At 53.7% G+C, this 11,416-nt stretch overlaps 1 protein-coding gene across 2 annotated transcripts in view; it reads left to right on the forward strand.

The window, feature by feature from the left end:
* Nucleotides 1-11,197, forward strand: part of GPRC5C (G protein-coupled receptor class C group 5 member C) — a 34,589-nt gene extending 23,392 nt beyond the window's left edge. For both annotated transcript variants that reach the window (XM_054256446.2, XM_078374542.1), the window contains exon 5: nt 10,860-11,197. In XM_054256446.2, the coding sequence (XP_054112421.1) occupies nt 10,860-10,871 (12 nt within the window). In that variant the 3' untranslated portion in view covers nt 10,872-11,197. The remainder of the gene's footprint in view (nt 1-10,859) is intronic.
* The last annotated feature ends 219 nt before the right edge of the window (nt 11,198-11,416 follow it).

Here is an 11,416-nt window from a genome sequence, read left to right on the forward strand (position 1 = left end):
GAAACGGGGGTGGGGTGGGTGACGCCAGGGAAGCAGGCCCTGGCCCCTTTTCCCAAGGGAAGAAGCTTCTCCTGGAGGCCCGCCGGGTCGTGGAGTCCCCGCGGGTGGGCGTAGTGGGGCCGGGGACACCAGGAGCCCTGCGGCTGCCTTCGGTCTGGCTCTAGGCCGGGGTTCCTCGGCTCCGCCAGCGACATTTGGGCCGGATCGCTGTGTAGTGGGGCTGGCCCCAGCACTGTGGGATATCCGGTGGCATCCCTGACCCCCTCCACTGGATCAGGGGCATGGCCAGTCCCCAAGCCGTGGCAACCAAAACTGTTTCTGGACACGGCCAAATGTCCACAGGGTGCAAACTGTCCGGGTGCAGACCCACTCCCCTAGGGTTTCACGGTGGGCATTTGAGGCAGCCACACAGGCTGGGGGCCTGGAACCCGAGGTCCCTGCATCCCAGGATTCTGGTGCTGGTCTCCTGCTCCCCACGGCTGCCAGCTGCTTCAGGCCGGCCTGGGAACTGTGACCCTTGGCCTGACAGTATTTGGGCAGCGTGTTACCTGCCAGGCCCTCTCACTGCAGGGACACCTTCTGCCCCACCCTGATGTGGGTGCTGGGACAGGGGATGGGACAAGGGATGCTGGAGGCAAGCCAGTCACTAGCAGTCAGGCCAGTTGGGGCACCAGAAAGAGACCCAGGCACTGGGTGTCCATGGGCAGCCTGAGGTTTTGGAGGAGAAGCTGGACTGAGGCCACCGTGTGAGTCCAGGGGCTGTCAGGGCTGAAGGTCAGGGGGCATCCTGGACCACAGGGCCCACCCCTTACACACACACACACACACACACACACACACGGGGTGGGGTGTGGGAAGGACACAAGATACACACACACGGGGTGGGGCATGGGAAGGACACAAAAGACACACACACATGGGGTGGGGCATGGGAAGGACACAAAAGACATACACACGGGGTGGGGCATGGGAAGGACACAAAAGACATACACACACACACACACACACACACACACGGGGGTGGGGCGTGGAAAGGACACAAAAGACACACACGGGGTGGGGCATGGGAAGGACACAAAAGGAGTTGGTCCCAGCTGGGGAGGATCCCTCCCTTTCCCTTCCCCAGGCCCATTTAGGGGCTCATCAGAGCCAGGAGGGTGGTGAGAGGGCTGGGGCAGGGCGATGTTGGCCCCCACCCCCATCTGCATCCCACCCCACAAAGCAAAGCAGAATTTTCAGAATAATCCAATTCCGGACTTCAGGAGGTCGGGGAGCTTTTAGTTGTGCCCTCCCCCTGTATATTCACAATGCCTGGATTTGCATAGGAAATCTGGAAGGAGACAAAGGCACCATAACGGATGTGAAAGTGGACCAGTGGTGGGGGGCAAGGGGGGTTGAGGGTGGGGACCCACTGGTACCAGGCGGATGAGGGACAAGAAGATTTTTTCTGTCTTGTTTTGCTTTTTTCCTCTCTCCTTCCACGAAAACAAATTACATATTTTAAAACATTTATGAAAGAAACATGAATGAAAGAAAAGGGGTCAGGGTAACTGTGGCCCCCGACCAGCAGCTGCAGCACGTTTGATGTCCCCGCCCCAGCCCTCACAGACGCCAGACTGAGCTACCCTCAGCCACACTCCCCTTCCTCATCTCTCCCCCTGAAAAAGGTGGGCCAACTTTTACCCCGCCTAGAGTTTCCAACACATTCACTCCTTGGGAGGGTTTTCGAGGAGGCTGGGGTGGGAAGTGTGTGTCCCATTGCATGTATGTGGCATGGGGCGCCCACCCTCTACCCAGCGTTGCTAAATAATTCTTCAAAGACTGAATTAGATTTACATCCGTGGAGCAGATTGGTGTGCTGTTTCTCTGCGCGTGGCTCATCATTATAAAACATGCCGTGTCCCGGGGGGGCAGACAGCAACAGGCTTGGGAATAGCATTTGGCTCATTAATTCATTGGTTCATCAGGTCTTCATCCATATTTATCAAAGGCTGCTCCGTGCTATCATTCTAATTAACATCAGTTCCCACACTGATCTCTTTCCTAGTACCCAAGTCTGTCTGGCACACAGTTCTTTCACCTCCTCAAATCTGAGGCTTCTATCTCCGCAGCCCACTGCAGCCGGGTGTCCTGGGTCTCTGAGGCAAACCTCTTACTGTGTGTGCCAACTCCTCAGCTACCTGATGGTGTCCACAGATGCTGACCTACTGTGAGGTCTCCAGGGGCAGAGTCACCCCCATCCCTGCGTCTGTGTTCATGTTCCTGTGTTGGGGATGAGGGCTCACTTGATGGGGGGACTTTGGTCATTTGGGGACAGCTGTGTCCCAGCTTTGAAAGTGAGGCCGGTGGGCCAGGCATTGTGGCGCACACCTGTAATCCCAGCTGCTTGGATGGCTGAGGCAGGAGAATTGCTTGAACCCAGGAGGTGGAGGTTGCAGTGAGCAGAGATCGTGCCACTGCACTCCAGCCTGGGTGACAACACATGGAGACTGTCTCCAAAAAAAAAGGAAAAAAGGAAAGAAGGAAGGAAGGGAAGGAGGGAGGGAGGCCAGGGAGAGGGCAGGGGAGGGGAGGGGAAAGTGAGGCGGGCAGATAGCCTGGATTGGCGTTTGGGACTCTCTCTCTTGGTCATAGTCAGAAGGGTTAAGAGGGTGCTCTGATGGGCACTGGTGAAGTGCCTGGTGTTCTCATAACCCCCACGCACTCCAGTTCCAGTCTGATTCTAGAAATCATCTGGAAAATTTGTTAAAATGAGATTCCCAGTCCCCAACCAGAGAGAAGCCTGATTCAGCTGGTCTGAGGCAGGCCCCAGAATCTGCATTCTCAACCAGTCGTTCCCTAGGTGTTTGTTACATCAGCCAAGCTTAAGCCCTGCTGCTGTAGGGGAGGCTGAGAGGGGTTAATGCCATCTCCACCACTGCCTGGGGAGTCGGGAGAAGAGGTCGGGTGACTGAGTGAGTGGGAGGCCTTTTAAGCCATCACCTTCTCACCTTTTCCAAGGTAGAGGTGGGAGCTTGTGTGGGGACTGTAGTGCGGGGGGCAGGGGTAGGAGAGGGAAGAGTCAAGAGATCTAAGGCTCTGGTCCCCCATGTTACCCCATGACAGAGGACCCATTTGAGGACAGGCTGGACATTTTTCTGTATTTTTCAAGGGCTCCATTCACCTTCCTTCCAGAATTCTTCAAGGGGGAGAGAGAGCAAGTGGGTTGAGAAGGAGACTCAGGGCTGGGGTCGAGAACCCCCCAGCCAGTTGTCTGCTGTTTCCCCATGTCTGATAGAAGGGGCCCCTTCCTACCCAGGCCACTGGGATTTCTGCCTCTCAGCTTTTAAGGCAATCCTTTGTTTTCCTGTCTTTGTTTACATGTTTCCCAAGAAACCATGAACTCCTGAAAAGGAGATATTCGGTATTTTTATCTTCATTTTTGCATCTTTGAGCCCAGTGCCTGGCTCAGTGAGGGCAGCCATTAATGTCTGTTGAACAAATTGGCAGTGCCTGGGCACCGTGCGCCACCTGGCGGTGTCAGCGGGTGTGACGGTGCTTAGCTCTCAATTGGAGCGGCGGACCTGGGGGCACACATCCTGGTCCCCTGCTTTGGGGCGGCCCATCCAAGTGTGAAGTCGTGTAGGGGTGGGGTAGGGGTCCCTGAACAAGGTCTGGTGGGGAGGTGAGGGGTGGGCCTTTGAAAGATGTGACTCTCTTAGGATAACAAGGGGCGGGTGGGAAAGGGAGTTGGAGACACTCAGGGCATGGAGAAAGAAGAGGGCAAAGGCTGTGTGATGGACCAGGTGGGGCCAAGGAGGCTCTTCTGCTCCCTCTGGATAGGGAGGAAGAGGCATGGGCCGCAGCACCGTGTGTTCCCCACGAGCATGGGGGACGGTGGTGATGTGGTAAAGCGTGTGGAAACGACATCAGTCCCCACCTTTGTGGAGTGTGGACACTGTGGAGTACTGTGATTGTCAGTCCCATTTTGCAGGTGGAGAAGCTGAGGCTCAGAGAGGTTAGTAACTCAGCCAAGGTCACACAGCTTATCAGAGGCAGGGGATTCCAACCAGGCTGTGAGACCCAGAGTCCATGCTTCTAATCACTCGCAGCATTCATTCATTCATTCATTCACTTTCAAAACCAACTTTATGGGCCTGAATCAGCAGAAGGCTGGGACTTGTCATGCTGAGTCCTCCCTGAAGGGACTCCCTTTTTTGTTGTTTTATTTTTTTGAGACAGAGTCTTGCTCCTAGCCCACAGGGTGGAGTGCAGTGACTCGACCTCCGTTCACTGCAACCTCCACCTCATGAGTTCAAGTGATTCTCCTTCCTTACCTCCTGAGTAGCTGGGATTACAGACATGTGCCACCACACCCAGCTTATTTTTGTATTTTTAGTAGAGACAGGGTTTCCCCACATTGGCCAGGCTGGTCTTCAACTCCTGACCTCAGGTGATTCACCCTCCTTGGCCTCCCTAAGTGTTGGGATTACAGGCGTGAGCCACCATGCTCAGCCAGGACCCTCTTTTTGTCTGCGGAGAGTTTAGGTCGTCCTGGTGCTGGAGAATATCTCCCTGAATTGGAAGGGTGACTCCTGTACTTCCTCCACCTACTCCTAGGCTGTCTGGTGTCTGAAACCTCTTTTCTCTCAGGCAACAACCACCCCCTTCCTCAGGGCATGGAAGGCCTGCCAGGGCTCCACTTATGGGTTCAGGCATGGGTGTTTTCACCATTCTTCTTTAGAGGCAGGGTCTCCACGTGTTGCCCGGCTGGTCTAGGACTCCTGCCCTCTTCCCACCTCGGCCTCCTGTCTGGCTGGGATTGCAGGTGCGGCCACCATGCCCGGCTGGCATGGATATTTTTTTAAAACCCCCGAAAGATTGTGCACCCAGGTTTGAGACTTCTGCCAGCATCTGTGCAGGCAAATGTGGTCAGCGGGACTGGGAAACCGCATCGGAGTTACCTCTCTTTCTGCCTCACCTCACAGAGCTCCCTCCAGCTCGCTGCTGTTTTTGCTATACTCTGAGTCCCCGCCCCATCATAGATACTCTGACCCCTGTGATGGTTCATATTGAGTATCAACTTGATTGGATTGAAGGATGCAAAGTATTGTCCCTGGGTGTGTCTGTGAGGGTGTGGCCAAAGGAGATGAACATTTGAGTCAGTGGACTGGGAGAGGCAGACCCACCCTCAATCTGAGGGTACACCGTAAAAGCAGGCATGAGAAGTGCAGACTGGCTGAGTCTTCCAGCCTCCATGTCTCCCGTGCTGGATGCTTCCTGCCCTTGAACACTGGACTCCAAGTTCTTCAGCTTCTGGGCCAGTGGTTTGACAGGGGCTGTTGGGCTTCGGCCATAGACTGAAGGCTACTCTTGGATTCTCTGCTTTTGCGGTTTTGGGACTCAGACTGGCTTCCTGGCTCTTCCGCTTGCAGGTGGCCCATTGTGGGACTTCCCTTGTGGTCCTGTGAGTCGACACTCCTTAATAAACTCCCCTTCATACACACGTCTATGCTAGTTCTGCCCCTCTAGAGAACCCTGATACACCCCCAAAGTCACCCATGATAAAAGTCGACTCTCTTATTCTCTAGAAGCTAAAGACCTCAGCAGTATTTATTTATTTATGATTTTTTGAGATGGAGTCTTGCTCTTTAACCCAGGATGGAGTGCAGAGGTGCACTCTCGGCTCACTGCAACCTTCGCCTCCTGGGTTCAAGCAATTCTCCTGCTTCAGCCTCCCAAGTTGCTGGGATTATAGGTGCCCACCAACATGCCCGGATAAGGTTTTGGTATTTTTAATGGAGATGGGGTTTCACCATGTTGTCCAGGCTGGTTTTGAACTCCTGACCTCAAGTGATCCACCCACCTCAGCCTCCCAAAGTGCTAGGATCACAGGCGTGAACCACTGCGCCCGGCCCCTCAGCAGTATTTAAGGTCACAACCTGGGTCCTTGCACTTGTGGCCAAAACACATGTTCACAAAGGGGTTTCTGGCAGTTGGGAGCCCTGGGGTGGTGTCCCTTGACCCCAGAGCCTTACAGTAAAGGATGTAACCTTACTCAGGGGAGGGGAGGGAGGCGTGAAACCCAGATAACTGTCTTTGCCCTCTCAGTCCTAGAGGCAAGGAGGGCATTCCCTAACTCCCCACCTGCAGCCTAGTCCCTCCCTTCTTCTGGAACAGTCCGTCAGAGGCAGGCAGTGGAGCCACAGTGCCTCAGCTGGTTCACCCTAATGGGGCAGCTGGGCAGTCCCAGGTCGGCCTCAGGGCTGCAGGCCTTCTTGGGCATTGAGAGCCCCCTGGGTCTCCTCGCTGCCAATCAGGATCCCAAGAGACCACAGAGGCCAAGCCATGGCACCCTTGGTGCCTCCTGGGTGGCCTGGTTTGAAGTCTGGGCACTGCCATTTTCTTCTCTGTGACATCTTTTAAAAACATTTTTATTATTTTTCTAGAGACAGGGTTTCTCTCTGACTCCCAGGCTGGAGTGCAGGGGCACGATCATAGCTCTCTGCAGCCTCCACCTCCTGGGCTCAAGCCATCTCCAGCCTCAGTCTCCCAAAGTGTTGTGCTAACAGGCTTGAGCCACTGCGCCTGGCCCTCCCCTGTGATCTCTGCCTTTCTCCTTTCATCCACTCTTCCTCTTCCTTGGAGGGCTTCACCCTCTGGAGCCTTCAGATTCTCCTCCAAAGGGGCTGGAGCCTTCCCCTGTTCCTGGTCTACTGGCTGGGGAATCTGGAAAGATCTGCGTGCAGACGCCTCTCCACTTCCAGATTTGCAGAGATAGGAACAGATTTTCCTGTCCAAGAAAGCAGGCAGTTCTAGCAGCCACCATCAGATGGCGACAGAGGCTGCTCATGGCTGGCCAGTTTAGACGTGGCCTGGGTTCCAAGGACAGCAGCTTCTTTCGGAGGCTGTAGACGGCACCCTTCCAGGCTGCTGGGTCCAGCTGCCTGATTCACATCCTCTGGATGTGAGTTGGAGGAGTTAGGAGGAGCTTTGGGAGTTAGGAGGAGCAGGACTATGGGAGCCTCTCAAGCACCTCCCCACAATCTGCCTGTTCCAGGGCTCAGTTTCCCCATCTGGTCCACCCCAGCTCCACCCTGTCCAGCCTCTGCTCACTCTACTGCCTACTACCCTGAGTTTTTAGGGTCACAGCGTGTCCCCTTGGAGCCAACCAGATGTGGGACAGAAAATCAGGGATGGGCAGGGGGGTGGGGACAGAGCCAAGGTAGAGCCAGGGTTCTTTTTCTTTTTTTTTTTTTTTGAGATGGAGTTTCACCGTGACCCAGGCTGGATTATGGTGGCATGATCTCAGCTCACCACAACCTCCACCTCCCAGATTCAAGCAATTCTCCTGCTTCAGCCTCCTGAGTAGCTGGGACTACAGGCATGAGCCACCACACTGGGCTAATTTTTGTATTTTTAGTAGAGACAGGGTTTCACTATGTTGGCCAGGCTGTTCTTGAACTCTTGACCTCAGGTGACCTGCCCACCTTAGCCTCTCAAAGTGCTGGGATTACAGGTGTAAGCCACAGTGCCTGGTCCTGGAGCCAGGGTTCTAAAGCCAGGTGAGCAATCACAAGTTAGGGCAGAGAAGGTGCTGGGGTTTAGGGTGCCATGGAGCCAGATAGGAATATGTTGGGCACACCTGGGGCCAGGCCAGTCCTGGCCAGGAGACTTTGCCTTTAGCTGTGTTGACATGCAGCACCCACACACAGCACTCAATTCCTCACTCCCCAGAGATGAAGGGAGCCCATGCCTTCTGTTGGGAGTTTCTAACCACTTGGGTACTTGGTTTGTTGACAGCCTTCCCTGTTTCCTCTCGCTTTGCAAGAAGGAGGGAGTCAGGTCTTTGAAAAACTAACAACTCATCAGTGCCAGGAAGGGTCTAAAGTGGTCTGGCAGTAGAGGGAACAGAAAGAAAAACAAGGAAAAACTCTAGCAGAGGTCACCCCTAGGGAGTTACGGCACAGTGGGCTGGAGTTTGGGGTTCAATAGGATGGACAGGTGTGGGTTCTTACAGGCAAGTGATCCCGCCTCTCTGAGCTGTGAGGCATACAGATTCACACGTGTACATATGAGAGTTCAACAAACATCTTCAAACAACCCTGAGGGTTGCACAGGTACATCCACATCTCCGATCTCATTTTAGGTCTCCCAGCAGCCCAAGGAGTAACAGGGCAGGCTGTGTTCCCATTTCAGCCAGGGAACCCGCTCCAAGCAAGGACGCACCTGCAGCTCAGGGATCTGACCTTCCCCACCGTGCGGCTCCATTGTCATGGCCGTGGGGCTTCCCTGAGGTGGGTGCCCTTCACCCCCCTCCCACCCTTCACCAGCCTCCCACCCTATCCTCATCCATGATGTGATCCCTGGTTGGAACTCATCAGAGACACCAGCAGGCAAGGCCAGACAGAGGCCACCCTCTTGCCACTGCCGCCTCTGTGCATACCTGGGGATGGGCCCGGCCAGGGTGAGGTTGAACAGTGGCTTGATTGATTCTTTTTCTTTTTTCTTTTTGATATGGAGTCTCAGTCTGTCGCCCAGGCTGCAGTGCAGTGACTCGGTCTCTGCTCACTGCAACCTCTGACTCCCAGGCTGCAGTGCAGTGACTCGGTCTCTGCTCACTGCAACCTCTGACTCCCAGGTTCAAGCGATTCTCCTGCCTCAGCCTCCCAAGTAGCTGGGATTGTAGGTGCCTGCCATCACGCCAGACTAATTTTTGTATTTTTAGTAGAGATAGGGTTTCAGCCTGTTGGCCAGGCTGGTATTGAACTCCTGACCTCAGGTGATCAACCCGCTTCAGCCTCCCAAGATGCTGGGATTATAGGTGTGAGCCACCGCACCCGGCCTGATTCTTTTTCCAGATATGCAGACCACTGGTCTCTGCTTGAATCTGTTTTTTTGTTGAGTTGTAACTTAGGTGAAATGCATAGATCTTAAGTGCTCCTGGTGCCCTGCTGAGCTCCTCAGGCCCCAGGCTATTGGGCCAGGTCCCGTACCTGGCTCCTTTCTCCAAAGCAGAGAAGTTATTTTCATGCCAGGCCCCTGTGATTGGGTTTGGGGCCTGGATGGAGCAGTGACTCTGTAGACAGGAAGTCTTGGCGGACGCTGAGGCTCCCAGGCTCCTGACTGTGACTACCGTCCATCTGCCTACAGCTTTCTCTTCTTCATCTTGACCACAGCATATCCAGGACCAAGCCGGCAAGCGGGTGAGCAGTCATCATGACCAGCTGGTGTGGACTAAGGCCCGGGGGCTGTGGGACGTGCTGGGGCGTGGGTTGTTGAAGCTGCCTCAGCCTCTTGGGGGTGCAGGAGGGGTGGGGAAGCTTCCCCAGAGATGGGCATGGGGAGTCCCCAGGCAGGGTCAGGCCCTTGCAGCTGGTCTCACTCAGGCTCTTGGGGAAAGGAGATCTTCCTAGTCCCCAGTCTCTGTCCTTCCCCAGTGCCCCTCCCCCTGCAAATCTCATTAGGACCTTGAGTACACAACTCAAGGCACACACAGCAAAAGCATCAAGTGGCAGTAGGTTCTCCCCAGAGGTCAGCCTGCCCCCCTTTTCAATCCTGTGCTCAGCAGCTGTCAAGCTCTTCGTCCCAATGTGAGGGCCACAGTCATGCAGGCCCAATCCTGCTTCTCAGCCCTGGGTGCCCAGCCTCTGGGCTGCCCTTGAGTGGCACCCATGGGGCCAAGGCCCTCCCTCCTTTAGGCTCAAGGAGAGGAGGGAACAGAGAGGGTGGGGAACAGCCAGACTGCCCCGGGGTGAGGGTGACTTTGAGATTGGGCTGCTTTCGAAAAGGAAGTTCTGCTGAGAAGTCCCGTAGCTCTTCCACTCCCCACATCTTTTCTGGGGACCCTGCGGTTCACAGGGCTCAATGCTGCTGCTGCAGGTCTTTCCAGAAAACCCCCACCCCACATCACCACCAGCGCCCCTCACTGGCCTCTGAGCACGTGCGTCCACACCAGGAGGAGGCTCCAGAGCTGGTCAGAAGTTTTGTGGCTGCTGTGTGACCCTCCCCTCCACCCCACCCTGGGAAATGGGCCTCAGCTCATGCTCCCCCAAGTCATGTCACCTGATAGCCGGAACGTGTCACTTCCCGAATTCTCTCATGTTTTGTGGTTGCTTTGCACCATTTTGCTTCTTCCTTTGGGTTTGTGGACAGGATGGGGTGATCAGGATGGGTGTGGCAGGGTGAGTCCTCAATCCCTTCCCCTTTACAGTAAGTCAGGTGTTTCTCTATGTGCCTAAGGAGAATTGCATCCCAGAGATTATCTGTAAAGTATTGAGTCCAATTTTCCTATCACCTTTCATCAAAAGTAGAGATGTACCCAGTAATGGGATTGCTGGGTCAAATGGAATTTCTATTTCTAAGGCCTTGAGGAATCGCCACACTGTCTTCCACAATGGTTGAACGAATTTACACTCCCACCAACAGTGTAAAAGTGTTCCTTTTTCTCCACATCCTCTCCAGCATCTGTTGTCTTCAGATTTTTTAATGATCGCCATTCTAACTGGCGTGAGATGGTATCTCAATGTGGTTTTGATTTGCATCTCTCTGATGACCAGTGACGATGAGCATTTTTTCATATGATTGTTGGCCTCATATATGTCTTCTTTCGTAAAGTGTCTGTTCATGTCCTTTGCCCACTTTTGAATGGGCTTGTTTGTTTTTTCCTGTAAATCTGGGTATATATCCAAAAGACTATAAATCGTTCTACTATAAGGACATATGTACACGAATGTTCATTGCAGCACTGTTTACAATAGCAAAGACCTGGAATCAACCCAAATGCCCATTGATAATAGACTGGATTGGAAAAATGTGGCACATATACACCATGGAATATTATGTAGCAATCAGAAATGATGAGTTTGTGTCGTTTGTAGGGACATGGATGAATCTGGAGAACGTCATCCTCAGCAAACTGACACAAGAACAGAAATTGAAACACCGCATATTCTCACTCATAGGCCGGTGATGAAAAATGAGAACACATGGACACAGAAAGGGGAGTACTAAACACTGGGGTCTATTGGGGGGGAAAGGGGAGAGCCAGTGGGAAGGGGAGGTGGGGAGGGATAGCCTGGGGAGAAATGCCAAACGTGGGTGAAGGGGAAAAGGAAAGCAAAGCACACTGCCATATGTGTACCTACACAACTGTCTTGCATGCTCTGCTCATGTACCCCAAAACCTAAAATCCAATAAAAAATTAAAAAAAAAAAAAGTAGAGATGTATTCCCTCAGGAGAAAACTGACCTGAGGATGTTAAGTAACACCGACATTTGAGTATTTGTATCATCATCATGCCACTTATTCCCACGGAGGAGCTGTCATTACTGATGTTTCACAGAAGCCATAGGCTTTGCTCAAGGTCATCCGGTGGTAAGTGGACAAGCCACGCCAGAACGTAGCCTTCCGCTTCTCTCTCTGGTCTGGACGTTCA

Source organism: Callithrix jacchus, chromosome 5 (genome assembly GCF_049354715.1).
Source record: "Callithrix jacchus isolate 240 chromosome 5, calJac240_pri, whole genome shotgun sequence".
NCBI lineage: Eukaryota > Metazoa > Chordata > Mammalia > Primates > Cebidae > Callithrix > Callithrix jacchus.